This window comes from Haliotis asinina, chromosome 5 (assembly GCF_037392515.1).
Source record: "Haliotis asinina isolate JCU_RB_2024 chromosome 5, JCU_Hal_asi_v2, whole genome shotgun sequence".
Taxonomy (NCBI): Eukaryota; Metazoa; Mollusca; class Gastropoda; order Lepetellida; family Haliotidae; genus Haliotis; species Haliotis asinina.
Window position 1 is genome coordinate 73,763,970 of NC_090284.1, and position 12,497 is coordinate 73,776,466.

The 12,497-nt window shown below is 40.1% G+C and overlaps 1 protein-coding gene across 1 annotated transcript; it reads right to left on the minus strand.

The window, feature by feature from the left end:
* Positions 1-151: 151 nt before the first annotated feature.
* LOC137285265 (myosin heavy chain, striated muscle-like) lies at positions 152-11,326 on the minus strand. Its single transcript, XM_067817578.1, has 29 exons — positions 11,084-11,326; positions 10,792-10,935; positions 10,380-10,536; positions 10,114-10,141; positions 9,805-9,910; positions 9,606-9,698; positions 9,341-9,404; positions 8,999-9,097; positions 8,451-8,554; positions 7,938-8,339; positions 7,490-7,660; positions 6,727-7,030; positions 6,521-6,594; positions 6,214-6,301; positions 5,967-6,084; positions 5,586-5,843; positions 4,940-5,405; positions 4,429-4,638; positions 4,178-4,323; positions 3,902-3,992; positions 3,472-3,528; positions 3,262-3,348; positions 2,808-2,974; positions 2,503-2,581; positions 2,115-2,360; positions 1,780-1,976; positions 1,478-1,571; positions 418-618; positions 152-301 (listed from the first exon to the last, which is right to left on the minus strand). Exons 1-29 carry the CDS (start codon positions 11,279-11,281, stop codon positions 152-154), a joined length of 4,599 nt encoding a protein of 1,532 aa, XP_067673679.1. The 5' UTR covers positions 11,282-11,326.
* Positions 11,327-12,497: the final 1,171 nt, after the last annotated feature.

Sequence of the window (12,497 nt, forward strand, 5' to 3'; positions counted from 1 at the left end):
ATTTGGTAAGCTGTGTTGTGATTGGTCAATCTCAAAGGTTACCTGACGCGACCTCTAACTAGGGTTTGTTAAACTCTGTGTAACGAATAGTACAGAGACGAACTTTAGACTGAATCAAACTTTTATTTGTTCCCGTGGTGCAGTCAGTGACCTAATACGTTGTGTCGGAGTAGACGGTGTAGGTACGAGTCTTCCTGCTGTAGTTGGAGGTTTCTTCAGCCATGCTGGCCCTGGTTTCAGCATCCTCCAACTCCTGTTTCACCTTGCGGTATTTGTTCAGGTTCGTGTTCGCCATCTCCTCCTGTATGAAAGAGCCAAAGTGTTATTGATAATGAATAATTATCGATAAACATAAATCTAATAAGTGCTAGTTTGTATCAAGAGTAACTTTATTTCACTCCTGGAAGTCATACTTACAGCATCAGCCACCTGGGACTTGTATATCTTCATTTGGCCGCTCTGCTTGTCAACGATGTCCTGCAGTTTGTCTATGGTCTTCTTGTCTTCGTCCACCTTGTAAGTCATCTCTTTGACGCGACGTTCGTATTGACGACAGTTCTTGACACACTCAGCATGACGCATCTGTTCCTTCTCAAGAGCATCTTCGAGCTCTCTTACCTGAAGAAGGAGAAATGCCGTGTTGCAAATGCAGATCATACGCAAAGTGTGTTAATATGGTTTATGCATGCAAGTGCATATTTTCTTTAAATTTCTGGCAATGTTGCGTTAATTGCTCACATCCCCTCAAAGCTATCCAACGGTGTTAGAAGCCAGTATTCACCAGTCCTGTGTTTCGGCCCTATGGAGTGTACTTGCATCTGCATATGCATACTACTATGACAATGATGCCATAAATTATAATAAGATAAATTGGTCGCATCAATAACACTATTCAGTACATGACAACAGAGACGTGTCACCCTAACATCATCTTTAAAAGATAGAAAGTGACAAGCACGATCAATTGTGAGAAATTTCACATTTCGTTTACTGTATTGTATATCCACATAGTAATACAGTAATACGGTGTTCAATACAATAATGCGACAGACTTGTGTTAGTTATCAAAGTGATAGAAATTGCCATAGTCATAGTCAGAGACCCGTGAAGGTCCCGGGGTAGAATAGGCCTTCAGCAACCCATACTCGCAATAAAAGGCGACTGTGCTTGCGTTAACAGGCGACTAGTGGGATCGGGTGGTCAGACTCGCTGACTTCGGTACCCAATTGTGCAGATGGATGCTCATGTTGTTGATCACTGGATTGTCTGGTACAGACTCGATTATTTTCAAACCGCCGCCATATAGCTGGAATATTGCTGAGTGCTACGTAACACTAAACTCATTCACTCACTTATAGTCAGAATGTGAAGTAAAATATGATGTTAACAAGTAAAAGTACTTAATTACTGTGCAAGAGACCCAAGAGATTTCCCAGCAAAAGGAAGTTCATGCAAAATAGTTAGGCCTATGTCGTACCATTTTAGCTTTGGTCATCTCAGACGAACTGGCCTTTCCAAGTGCCGCCGACAGATTTTGCTCCGCTTCGTTGAGTTTGATCTGCATTCGGCGTCTGAATCAGTATCAATATGTACACTTATCTAACACAAAGTGTTCTATGGCCAGGGACAGTAATGTACATGTACGTACCCTCGTTAGCCTGGGTATGAGTGCCATATGAGCTTACTATTACAACTACAAATTATTTTACAACAAAAATGATATAAAACAATTAGACTCCATAATCCCTGAAATAGGTTTTGTGGGATGAATTGCCTTACTTGGACTCCTCCAGCTCTTCTACCCTGACCGTGCCTTCGGTCTCGTACTTGGATCTCCACTGAAGCATCTCCTGGTTGGCCTTAGACAGCTGGCGTTGTAGCGCTGCTCGTGCTTCCTGCTCCTCTTCAAGCTGTTCTCTAAGGCCGATCATTTCAGTGTTCATGTTCCTCATCTCAGTCTGGAGTCGCTGACGCACCTGAGGTGACAAAAGTACGTTAGAGCATGTGAAAAAGGTAGAATATCTTTAATAGTACGTGCATTTAGACTATAAGGAATTGAACAAAATTCACTGCCGTTACGCATGCCTTATGCACAACTGATCTGTGATACTTACTCTCTGTTCGTCATCAGAGGTACGTTTCATCTCATCTACTTGGGCACACAGAGAAGATTTCTCCTTGCTGAGCTTTCCAATTCGGTTTTCAGACTCCTCTAATTGACGGGTAAGGTCAGCGGCCTCAGCCATGTATTTGTTCTTCTCTGTCTGCAGGTCGCTTATCTGAATGGATGCTTCTTCAACCTGTGTATTCAGCTCAGCCATTTGGGTTTGCATCTGCTTGGACATCACTCCGGAACATCCCTGTGAACGACACATACACCAATCAATAAAGAATGAGTGCATTGAGAATTATATGCGCATGTTACATATTTATACAAATATTGACTATAATATGCGGTGTATATGATATAATTGTTCAAATTAACTGTGTCTTGTAAACTACCTTGTTTTTCTTGACATGTTCAACTTCATTTTGAAGTTCATCAGTTTCAGCCTTTAGTTGGTTCTTTTCCTTTTCCAGTCTGCAACCGGAATCATTCATACATTATGGAAAAAGTATGATCCTCCACACATGATTAGGATTGTCATATATATTCAATGAGATATCATTTCTGCATTGATTTTAAACACCATTATATAAACATATTATGTGGGTTCTTATTTGTTTATCAATCAATAACTTTCATGTTTTTGGGGTAGATATTCAGCACGATATCGTCTTAACATCATTCATTTTCCAGTGTTTACCTTTGTTTGACCTTCTGAAGTTGTTCCATCTGATCAGTCATCTCAGCCATGGCATCCTTCTGCTTCTTGCGGAAGCTGGCTATCTGAGACTCATGCTGGGATGATGCCTCTTCCATGTCATGCTTCAACTTTTGAATCTCCGTGTCACGCTTCTTGATAACGTCCGACTGTCGGAATGGGTCAAACAGTTTACAAGCTCAGTAATATAATCCCTCATATTGAACGCAGCTAAAATGTTTCAGTAACATTTTTGTTCCTAAAGTATCCTTTTGAGATGAAATGTCAAACACTGAAATGCTTACTTTTACCTATATTTTGCTCGTAGTGATAATGCATTTGAAAGCCACAGTTGTGGGTAACTGTAAAAGTTGGGTTTGTTACATGACTCTAATTACTGCCCCATGCCCTTCAACATATATCTGCAACATTGACAAAGTAATACACTTCAGCCCACCTGTGACGTAATGGTGGAGTTGGCCTCTTCGAAGTTCTGTGTCATGTTGTCCAGTTCATTGGCTATCTGTGTCCTCTGCTTCTCCACCTAAAATATGAAAAGTAAATGAAAACGGCCAAATAGGTCTATGTGATATCACATATGCAGTATGTAATACATTGCGCAATCTGGTTATTTTCTAAACCTCTCTATATAAATAGCTTGCTTTACCTTTGACCTTATCTGTCGTTCAGATTCCAAATGGTCCTGACACTCATCAAGGTTATTCTGTAAAAGAAATTGGAACAACTTACATTTGTATTAGCATTCTCTAGTTACTTTCCTTTAACTGTATATTTGCAGTAATTTGAATTAACAAATTGTGACTGTCTGTGCATTCTTCTTTCACACATTCGAGTGGGTTTAGCATTACGCCACACTCAGCATTGCCCTAGCTATATGGCGGTGGTCTGTAAATAATCGAGTCTGGACCATACATCCCCGTGAGCATCAATCTACCTAACTGGAAACAGATGACATGTGTCAACCTGCGCGAATGTGAGCCATTAATCGCCTCGTACGACAGGCACGGACTACACATTTAAAATCAAACTGGCAGGTATTCACACGTCGGGAATTCTAACCTATGAATTACAGTTACCTGAAGATCTTTGATCTTTTTCTGTTGTTGGTTACCATGTGTCTCAGATTCCTCCAACAGGGACATTAGTCCAGCAAGTTCTTTCTCCTTCCTGGAAATTGGCATATATATCTACTGTGATGTGCTCACAAACAAAGCATCACTGGAGGGTTAAGATAACACGTTATTTTATGTAACAGTAGAACTCAAATAGAACATCAGATAAATGAGAGTCCTTTTATTAGGAATTAAAACAGTAACGACCAGTATATTGATTTTCAGTGACGGAGTGCTCACTTCTTTATCGTTTCCTCTGCACTTGTCTTCATACTATTCAGATCTTCACAGTTACTCTGGCAGGCCTTCAAGTCCTGTTCAAACTTTTTCTTGGCCTTTTCCACATCACCACGCACCTTCTTCTCATGTTCAAGCATGTCTTCAAGCTGAAAAAAATATTCATATGTATGAAGTATTGACTAGCAAAATTGTAGTAACTTATTTTAATACGGATCAAAAACATGAACAGGGTGTTTCTGAAACCACACTACCTCTCCAATAGCACCCTCAAGTTTCTGCCTTAATTTGTTGAGATTTGCACATTTGCCCTCCTCTGTCTCCAAGTCTGATTTGGTCTTAGCAAGTTGATCTTCAACATCTTTCTTTCCCTTTGTGAGCTTTGCAACAGTTTCTCCCAACTGTGTAGTTTCATCTGTGAGAGATCGGATTTGCGAATCTTTTGCCTTGATGTCATGTTGACTCTGAACAGAAAAGAACCATAATTAGAATTCAAATACATTTCTTGAGCATATTATTTGCACATGTGACTGTAGTTTTTCAAAACATTAATAATGATAATGATCATAATAATAATAGTGGATATTTATGCAGCGCCTGTATAGCAGAAGCTGTCTGTGAGGCGCCAAAAGGTTATAAGTCTCACCACCTATCTGACAGGGTATCAATTTTCTGCCGGGTGAACACAGGCAATTTTGAACAAACTCACTTGCCTAAGATGAAACTACATGTGTCACATACTGTACCAATGTAATTAACATTTACCTTTGCCACTGCCCCCTCAAGGGATTCCATATTTGTCTTGATGTCACAGATTTCAGTGTCCATCTGTTTTTGTTTTTCGGTTAACTTGGCGTTGTTAGATTCTTCCTCTAATACACGATCATTCAGTTCCTTCATTTGAACATCGGTTTCTTCCTTTTGCTTCAGGAGCTGCTCTATCCTCTCTTCACAGTCATCGATGGTATCCTGTTGGGTTTGAACCTGTAAGAACAAGTTGTTCTTGGCCTCTGTTAAGGTCACGCTCTGTTCCTCGAGCTCCTTGCATCTCTGTGTCACCTTCTCTAGCTCATCCTTTGTTTTACCAAGTGCCTCCTCCTTTTGTTTCATCTCATCTTCAGCAGCGGCAACACTGAGGAGTGGCTTGACCTTGGTGTAGAATCTCCACCAGCACCAGTTCCTCATGGCCAGCCATTTACGGATATTCTTCTGGATAAGTTCCAGTGCAACTCTGAGAACAATGTAAGAATCTTATGTTACAAAATATTTAGAAATAACTGTTTATATATGAAACTTGTTACCGACAAACGAATTACTTTTGGTTCTTAGTTAAGCGAATAAAAATAATTTCCAAAAACATTGGTACTTTATTTCTCCCACTTGAGGTCACATCAATACTGACAAAGCATACCTCTTGTCATGGAGATTCTTCAGATATTTCCTCATAAGGTATCCACGAATGTGAGCTTGGAACAGAGCAACAATCACCGACAACCGTTCATCACGGATCTCTTCCAAGTAGCCAAGGACTCCAGATTTGAAGAACACTTTAGTGTTGCCCAGACGGTATTCATCCTGACCCATCTCCAGGGCTTCTAAAATCTTGCCAGACACTACCTTTCCCTCAACAAATCCTTCAGGGATGGCATTTGGAGCTAGGATGGAATACCTGAAAACAAAATCAGTTATTTATGTCCATTCTGTCATCTTTTCATTGGCAGCCACGAATAGTTTAAGATAAATATTTCACATTTCAAAACGATCATATCAAGACAGATAATACAATACCTACCTCTGCTTGAACTCTGAGTAGATTATTCTGCTCGGAAAGCCTTTTCTGCAGATACGGATACCCTCAAGGACACCATTACATTGCAGTTGGTGGAGCACAAGACCAGCGTCAATCAAACCTAGAAGCATATACGCATTTACTTCAGCATTAAATAGTGCTTAAATTTGATAAGCTTTCAATATGTATAATATAACACGTTGTTTCATAGTACTATTACACTACTATGATGTGTAATTATTTCCTGTACCTGGTGTCTTGGTCTCGTTTGGAATGATGCAGCGCACAAAGTGAGGATGAGTGGAGTATAGATTCTTCATCAGTTTGTTCAGGGATTCCTAGTGAATAAAGGTTATCATTGATATCAAAACACTTGGCTATTTCAAGATCGCATGATATGCAAACATATCATATACAACGAAAGAAACCAGCTTTCAATCACTTTCCAATGTATCATTCTGCATATGAACATACAACTTCATGTGTCTGCGCGTGTAAACATTACGATTAAAAAATTCTATATCATTTATGCCAAGTAAGCAATTCAATTACTGTACCCTGTGAGTAGCAGAAATGGTCTGGAAGGCAGAGCTCTTCTTTTTCTTCTTACCACCGGTCGCCTCTGCTGCGTCTGTATAAGAAATAGATGACTTACGTCAATAGGATGTGTGTCATTGCACTCTCTTGAAAACACGGGTTTGACAGTATTACGATTTTTTGCACTTGAATTGCAAACTATAAGGAAACTACTCTAAAAACAAACCTCCGGCAGGTGGAGAGAAGAGCAGCTGGACAAGTGGCTCCTTGGACTGTTTCAGGAGATCCACAATGGTCTCGTTAACAGGATCCTTGTTTTTCTCCAGCCAGCCTCCGATGTTGTAGGGAACCGTACCAGCATAGTGCTTCAAGGCAAAGTCGCCGTGCTGACCTCCTTTCATTGACTTATTTGGCTTAAGGAAGTTGGGAGATTTGCCCATGTGGTTCTCGGTTAATTTGTCCTTGAAAGTCTTGTCCGATGCTTTGGGGAACATGCACTCTTCTTCCAAGATTGATAGGATGCCAAGGGGCTGAAATAGGGGAACGCAACAAATCTATATGTATGTTTGCAAATTTAACAGCAAGAACAAAATCAAACATAAGGATATGTATTGTGCTGAAAAAATACATACAGCCTTTTGGCAATAACGCAAGCATGAAGGAAAACGATTGTCTATAGAGAAGAAACACTTGTTCAGGTTCTTTTCTAGCACAACGAATCACGCTAAGATCCGAGTTAGAACTGCTCTTCAGGAATCCATCTTTTATTCAAAAAGCGACATACGGGATCGGTAGGTCAGGCTCGCTGACTTGTTTCACAGGTACATTCTATCCCAATGGCTGAGATCGATGTTCATGCTGCTCATCACTGGACTGTCTGGTCCAGACTTGATTATTTACAGACAGTTACCATATAGCTGGAAACATCCCTGTGTGTCTCTCTCTCAAACCAACCAAACCAGTTTAATACGATGAGATACAATACAGACCTTTTCAATAAGCTCAATGCAAGCCTGAAGGTCCATTCCAAAGTCAATGAACTCCCATTGAATGCCTTCCTTCTTATATTCTTCCTGTTCCAGCACAAACATGTGGTGGTTGAAGAACTGCTGCAGGCGCTCGTTGGTGTAGTTGATGCACAATTGTTCGAAGCTGTTGAACTGGAAACAGAGATACAAATGCAGATAAATCGAACTAAAGTTCAGCATATCAGCAGAAATCTGATATTTCACGAATTGACACTGTTGTGTGTCTTATCTTCCTTATGTTTGGACCTGACTGAAGTGGCATATTAAATCAAGTACTTTGGGGGTATTGGCGAACAATGAATGATCCATGGGCTCTTTACAACTGAAATATTGCCCGCTGTCTCTGCATTAAGCTTTATCAAATACCATGTTATCTTTAATGTTATATAAGAGTAAGATTTGTCCTCACATCAAAGATCTCGAAGCCTGCAATATCCAGAACACCAATGAAGAACTGTCTTGGTTTCTTGGTGTCCAGGGAATGGTTGACTCTCTTCACCAACCAGTTAAAGAGACGATCGTAGAGGGACTTGGCCAAAGCACCAATAGAATAGAGGACCTGATCTTTGGTACGCCCTTGTGTGACGTAATCCATGGCCACCTTGATCTTGGGTTTACAAAGAGCCTTCAGGAAGTCACCACAGTTGACACCCAACAGGAAGGAAACCTTCTCAGCCTCAGCAGTTCCATCAGGCTCAGCCTGTTCTCCCTTCTGCTTGAACTGCATCTCGCCCATGTGGAGGATAGATCCTGTGCACTTGTAGGCGCTGGTTTTCTCCTCAGGAGTAAATCCGAGCACATCAAAGGCAGCCTATACCAAGAATAGAGATGTATATTTATATGAATTTGGTAGAAACTAAAATACACTTCTATGCAATAAGATATTTACTCAGTTCTTTAGTAGAATGAATAAAAGATTTACGTCTGTCATCTTCATCTCCTCTACATCGTCAATGCCGTTGACCGTGAGTACTCCTTGATTGATGAAAGAGAACAAACCAGCATCTGGGTTGGCCACGATTGTCTCTGAAATGAAATCATGCAATTATAGTTAACGCAATGAAACCAATATTTCTGCATGCCTCGTGAATATATGACCGTCAACATGATTGTATGAATGGGAAAATGTATGAATGGAACCACATAAAGTCTGCTTTAAGTTATATCCAGAGATTGCAAACCAGCATCAGGACTGGCCATGACTGTGTCTGAATGAAATTACGCAGTTATAGTCAACACATTGAAAACTTCAGGTTTACTGGTGACGCATAATAAGTTTTGCATATATGATTGTCAGTATAATTGTAGAAGGTTGAATGCATTAATGCAACGATAGAAAGTCAGTTTGTTGCTGGGATTGGAATTTCATTCACTTTCAGGGATTGGAAATTCATTTACTGTCAGCGAATATTGTTCGGTTATTCAGACAATGATGACATTAATATTAGAAACGTGATTTCTGTTTCTTACCTGCAACTGATGGCATTGCTCCAGACAACATCTGGTAGAAGATGTGGTAGTTCCTCTCAACAGATTGCTGGTAGGTGACACGAGATTTCTCCAACAAATCTGTAATGAAACGTAGCTGTATTGGGTTTTTTTCCAAACGATCACTACGGTCAAGAAAATATCATCATGACTACTACACTTGGTATACATTAAAAACACAATAGGTCATCGCGGAATTTCCTCAACAAATATGTGTAACCTCCAACATTAGTAATCCTAGTGCAATAACAGTGTGAAAAATAAGGACCAAATCGAAAATGATGTTTATGTAATAAAGAAATATCTACGTGAAAGGCTACTTACATGTTTCAATGTCGGCACCAGCAATTTTTCCGGAGGAGGCGAAGTGAATTCGAACAAATTTGCCCTGCACATATTAAAATTTAGTATAACTTGTATGTTGTTATTTATAAGTAACAATCCTGTAAAACTCGAGTAACACTCATAGAGAACGATAGGTAGTAATATACAGATACTTTGTAAGACAAAAGATATTAGATTTTGCTATTTCCATATCTCTTTGTGTTGGCGAACCATATGAGTCTTAGTGAACACCAATGCGACTTACAAATCTGGAGGAGTTGTTGTTACGTGAAGTCTTGGCGTTACCATATGCTTCAAGAACAGGGTTAGCCTGCACAATCTGATCCTCTAGCGAACCCTGCAACAAAACAGCACATTTGTAGCTTATGTGATTATCTATGGAAGCAGCAAAACCTTATTTTTTAAATAACCGTTGTTAAATTACTGCGTTTACATTCACTAACCTTCTTTTCCTCTTGTTCCCCTTCTCCTTTAGAGGCGGCGGCGACAAAAGCGAAGTAGGCAATGACCTTCTTGGTGTTCTCAGTCTTACCTGCTCCGGATTCACCACTGTATGGAAAAGCACATTTTACGATGCATGCCTGTAACTTCATTAGTAACACCTTGAGTCACAATTCTAAATATGCTAAAATCCATGCACAATATGCTACTGATGATAAAATTAACACCCCGCCCACACAGTCTAGGTATATAGCGGTATATTATAACAAAATATTTCAATTTGATATGAAAATGGATATTAATATACTTACGTAATCAACATAGACTGATTTTCTCGATCTGAAATAAAATAAAAATGGCGGATAATAAATGTTGTGATAAATATATACTGATGGAATCGGTAACTCTGTGGAGCGAACTGCGGTTCATTGGGCCACATGTCTCATTAATGAAGTTTAAGTCAGTTGGTAACAGCATTTATGTTGCAGTTCATAATTACCATTCATCCAGTTTAGAGAAAACGTTTCATTGAAAACGTGTTATCATTATTCCGCTATAGGTTTCAAGCAGTGATTACCTTGCACCATAAATTGGTAGGCGTTGTCAGAGACGGAGAACAAGTGAGGAGGCATCTCGGTCTTTCTCTTGCCTCTGTACTTGGCCACGATGGACGGGGTGTAGATGGGGAGACGTCGGTAGGGGTTGATGGCGATACAGAACAGACCCGAATAGGTCTGAAATCACAAATATTTGAGAACTGTTTGTAAAGTCATCTTATTATGCAGTGGAGGGCAGTAGCGCAATGTGTTTAATGCAAATTAAAGAATTTGATTGAAGCTCCGAAATATATTATACGTTTTACATGTGCATGTGCATAGTGAAGTTGAATTTTCATGGGGTTCAGTGATTTTTTCACTGCTGACGATGGTACATGCAAATACAGTTCATGTGATTATTTTTAAACATGTTCATCTGCCACATTTACTCACGTAGATCAACCCAGAAGTGTATCTGGCCCTCAAGTTGTACAAGACGCTGGCCTCGTTGAGGAAGGTCATGTTGGCAATGTCCTCGATCTTTTCGTACTTAGGAGGGTTCATCGACTGGATGTCGTCCTTCTTAAACGTCTTCGTCTGAAAGGGAGTGATTCCATTTCTATTATACATGAAGCGATCAATTCTCAAGACTCTCCCTACATTGCGTTGATAAACTGGGTGACATTGGTGATATCGTTCCGATTCTACTGGAACTTAAGAAGTAACGTCTTGGGCACAATCGCACCTGCTTTGAGTCAACCAGGAGGACTGTGACGTCATCGCCTGCTGTACTCTGTATTTCAGCAGCAACAAATCCCTGCTCTTCATCGGGCGCCCAGCAAGATTTCTTGGCGTCGAAGCTTTTAGTCTGCTCCTTCATCAGCTTCTTGCGGTCTACAGCAAGATACTGCATCTCGGGATCGGCAGGGTCGTAGGATGCCATGTTGACGTGAGTCGAAATACGACGAAATCAAGAAAGACTGTAATCGATCAGCTCTGTAGACGAACAGATAAGATAATTCGTATTATACGTGAGAAGCGAGTTCATGGAACCATGTAGCATATTTTAAGCGATACGACAAAAACATCAGAACAGTACTGGAAACGTCGATATATAGAACAGAAAAATCAACACTTGTAATTTTAATTCTATAGTTCAAGTATCGAAATAATATTATGGCAAGTCACAAGAACTGAGTTTCTTATGAGACATATTCAATACTTACAACGAAAGCTGCTCTGTTCTCCACAGAGATTCTTCTGTTTATATACCCTGATTTTGGCTAATGTATGATGCAAGCATGCTACCGATTGGTCAAGTTCCATTGCCAAACTAATGACATAATGCACTACCGATTGCGGTACCATGCTGGCACCGGCTGTCATTAGCGCATCGTGAAACTAACTGATGTAACAACGAGGCCTTGTAAGTGACTTTAAACGTCAGTATTATTTACCGTGGGTATTCAGAGGTATTACTTTGTGTCTTTTAACATATGCATAACATGTTTTTGCATACAATTTCCTTTTCTGTACATTTCACTGGCGTGGATAATTGGGCGGCATGATATAGATACATGTGTTTCGATAAATATACTCAGATGTATGTCTCGTTTGAATATGATTCAAAGCCATGTGTTTCAGGGAAACTAAAACTTATGTATATCACCTATCTGATTTTTAGTGGTCCTTAGGGTTATCTGTTAAATATTTCTATGTATTTGCGACAATGCACAAAACACAAGGGGCGCAAGAGTTTCAGGTGATGTAAAGTATAAATGGCCAGGTTAACAACTCCACATGGGGTAAGTCAAACGCTGCTGACTAACGGCATGGTATGTGCCGCCCACTGTGTCGGTAGTGTTGATGTCCAGACATCTGTACACGTGGATAACAACTAATGCCAGCATGTATACTTGAGACAAGTCAAAGCTCTGGATCAGAACGATCATCTGAAGGCGGCGAGTAGTGAGGGAACTTTATAATATTTATCTATTTCGACTGTAAGTGATAACATGAGTTTGAGGAAAAAACAAACGCAATGTCACGATGTCATGTGCTGAGTAGCTTCCACCAATGAAGCTCAAACAAAGCTCACCGGTGACGAATGTTTTTACCCACCTCCAACAACAACCCCCACCCTCTACCTCATACCCACC

What these genes read in the sequence shown, in the direction of transcription:
- LOC137285265 (XM_067817578.1), bottom strand. Translation starts at nt 11,281, where the DNA reads ATGGCATCCTACGACCCTGCCGATCCCGAGATGCAGTATCTTGCTGTA. An exon ending in ACAACAACTCCTCCAGATTT is followed by an intron (nt 9,405 to 9,605) that starts GTAAGTCGCATT and finishes TAATATGTGCAG; the next exon opens with GGCAAATTTGTTCGAATTCA. An exon ending in CCATTTCTGCTACTCACAGG is followed by an intron (nt 6,302 to 6,520) that starts GTACAGTAATTG and finishes TTTATTCACTAG; the next exon opens with GAATCCCTGAACAAACTGAT.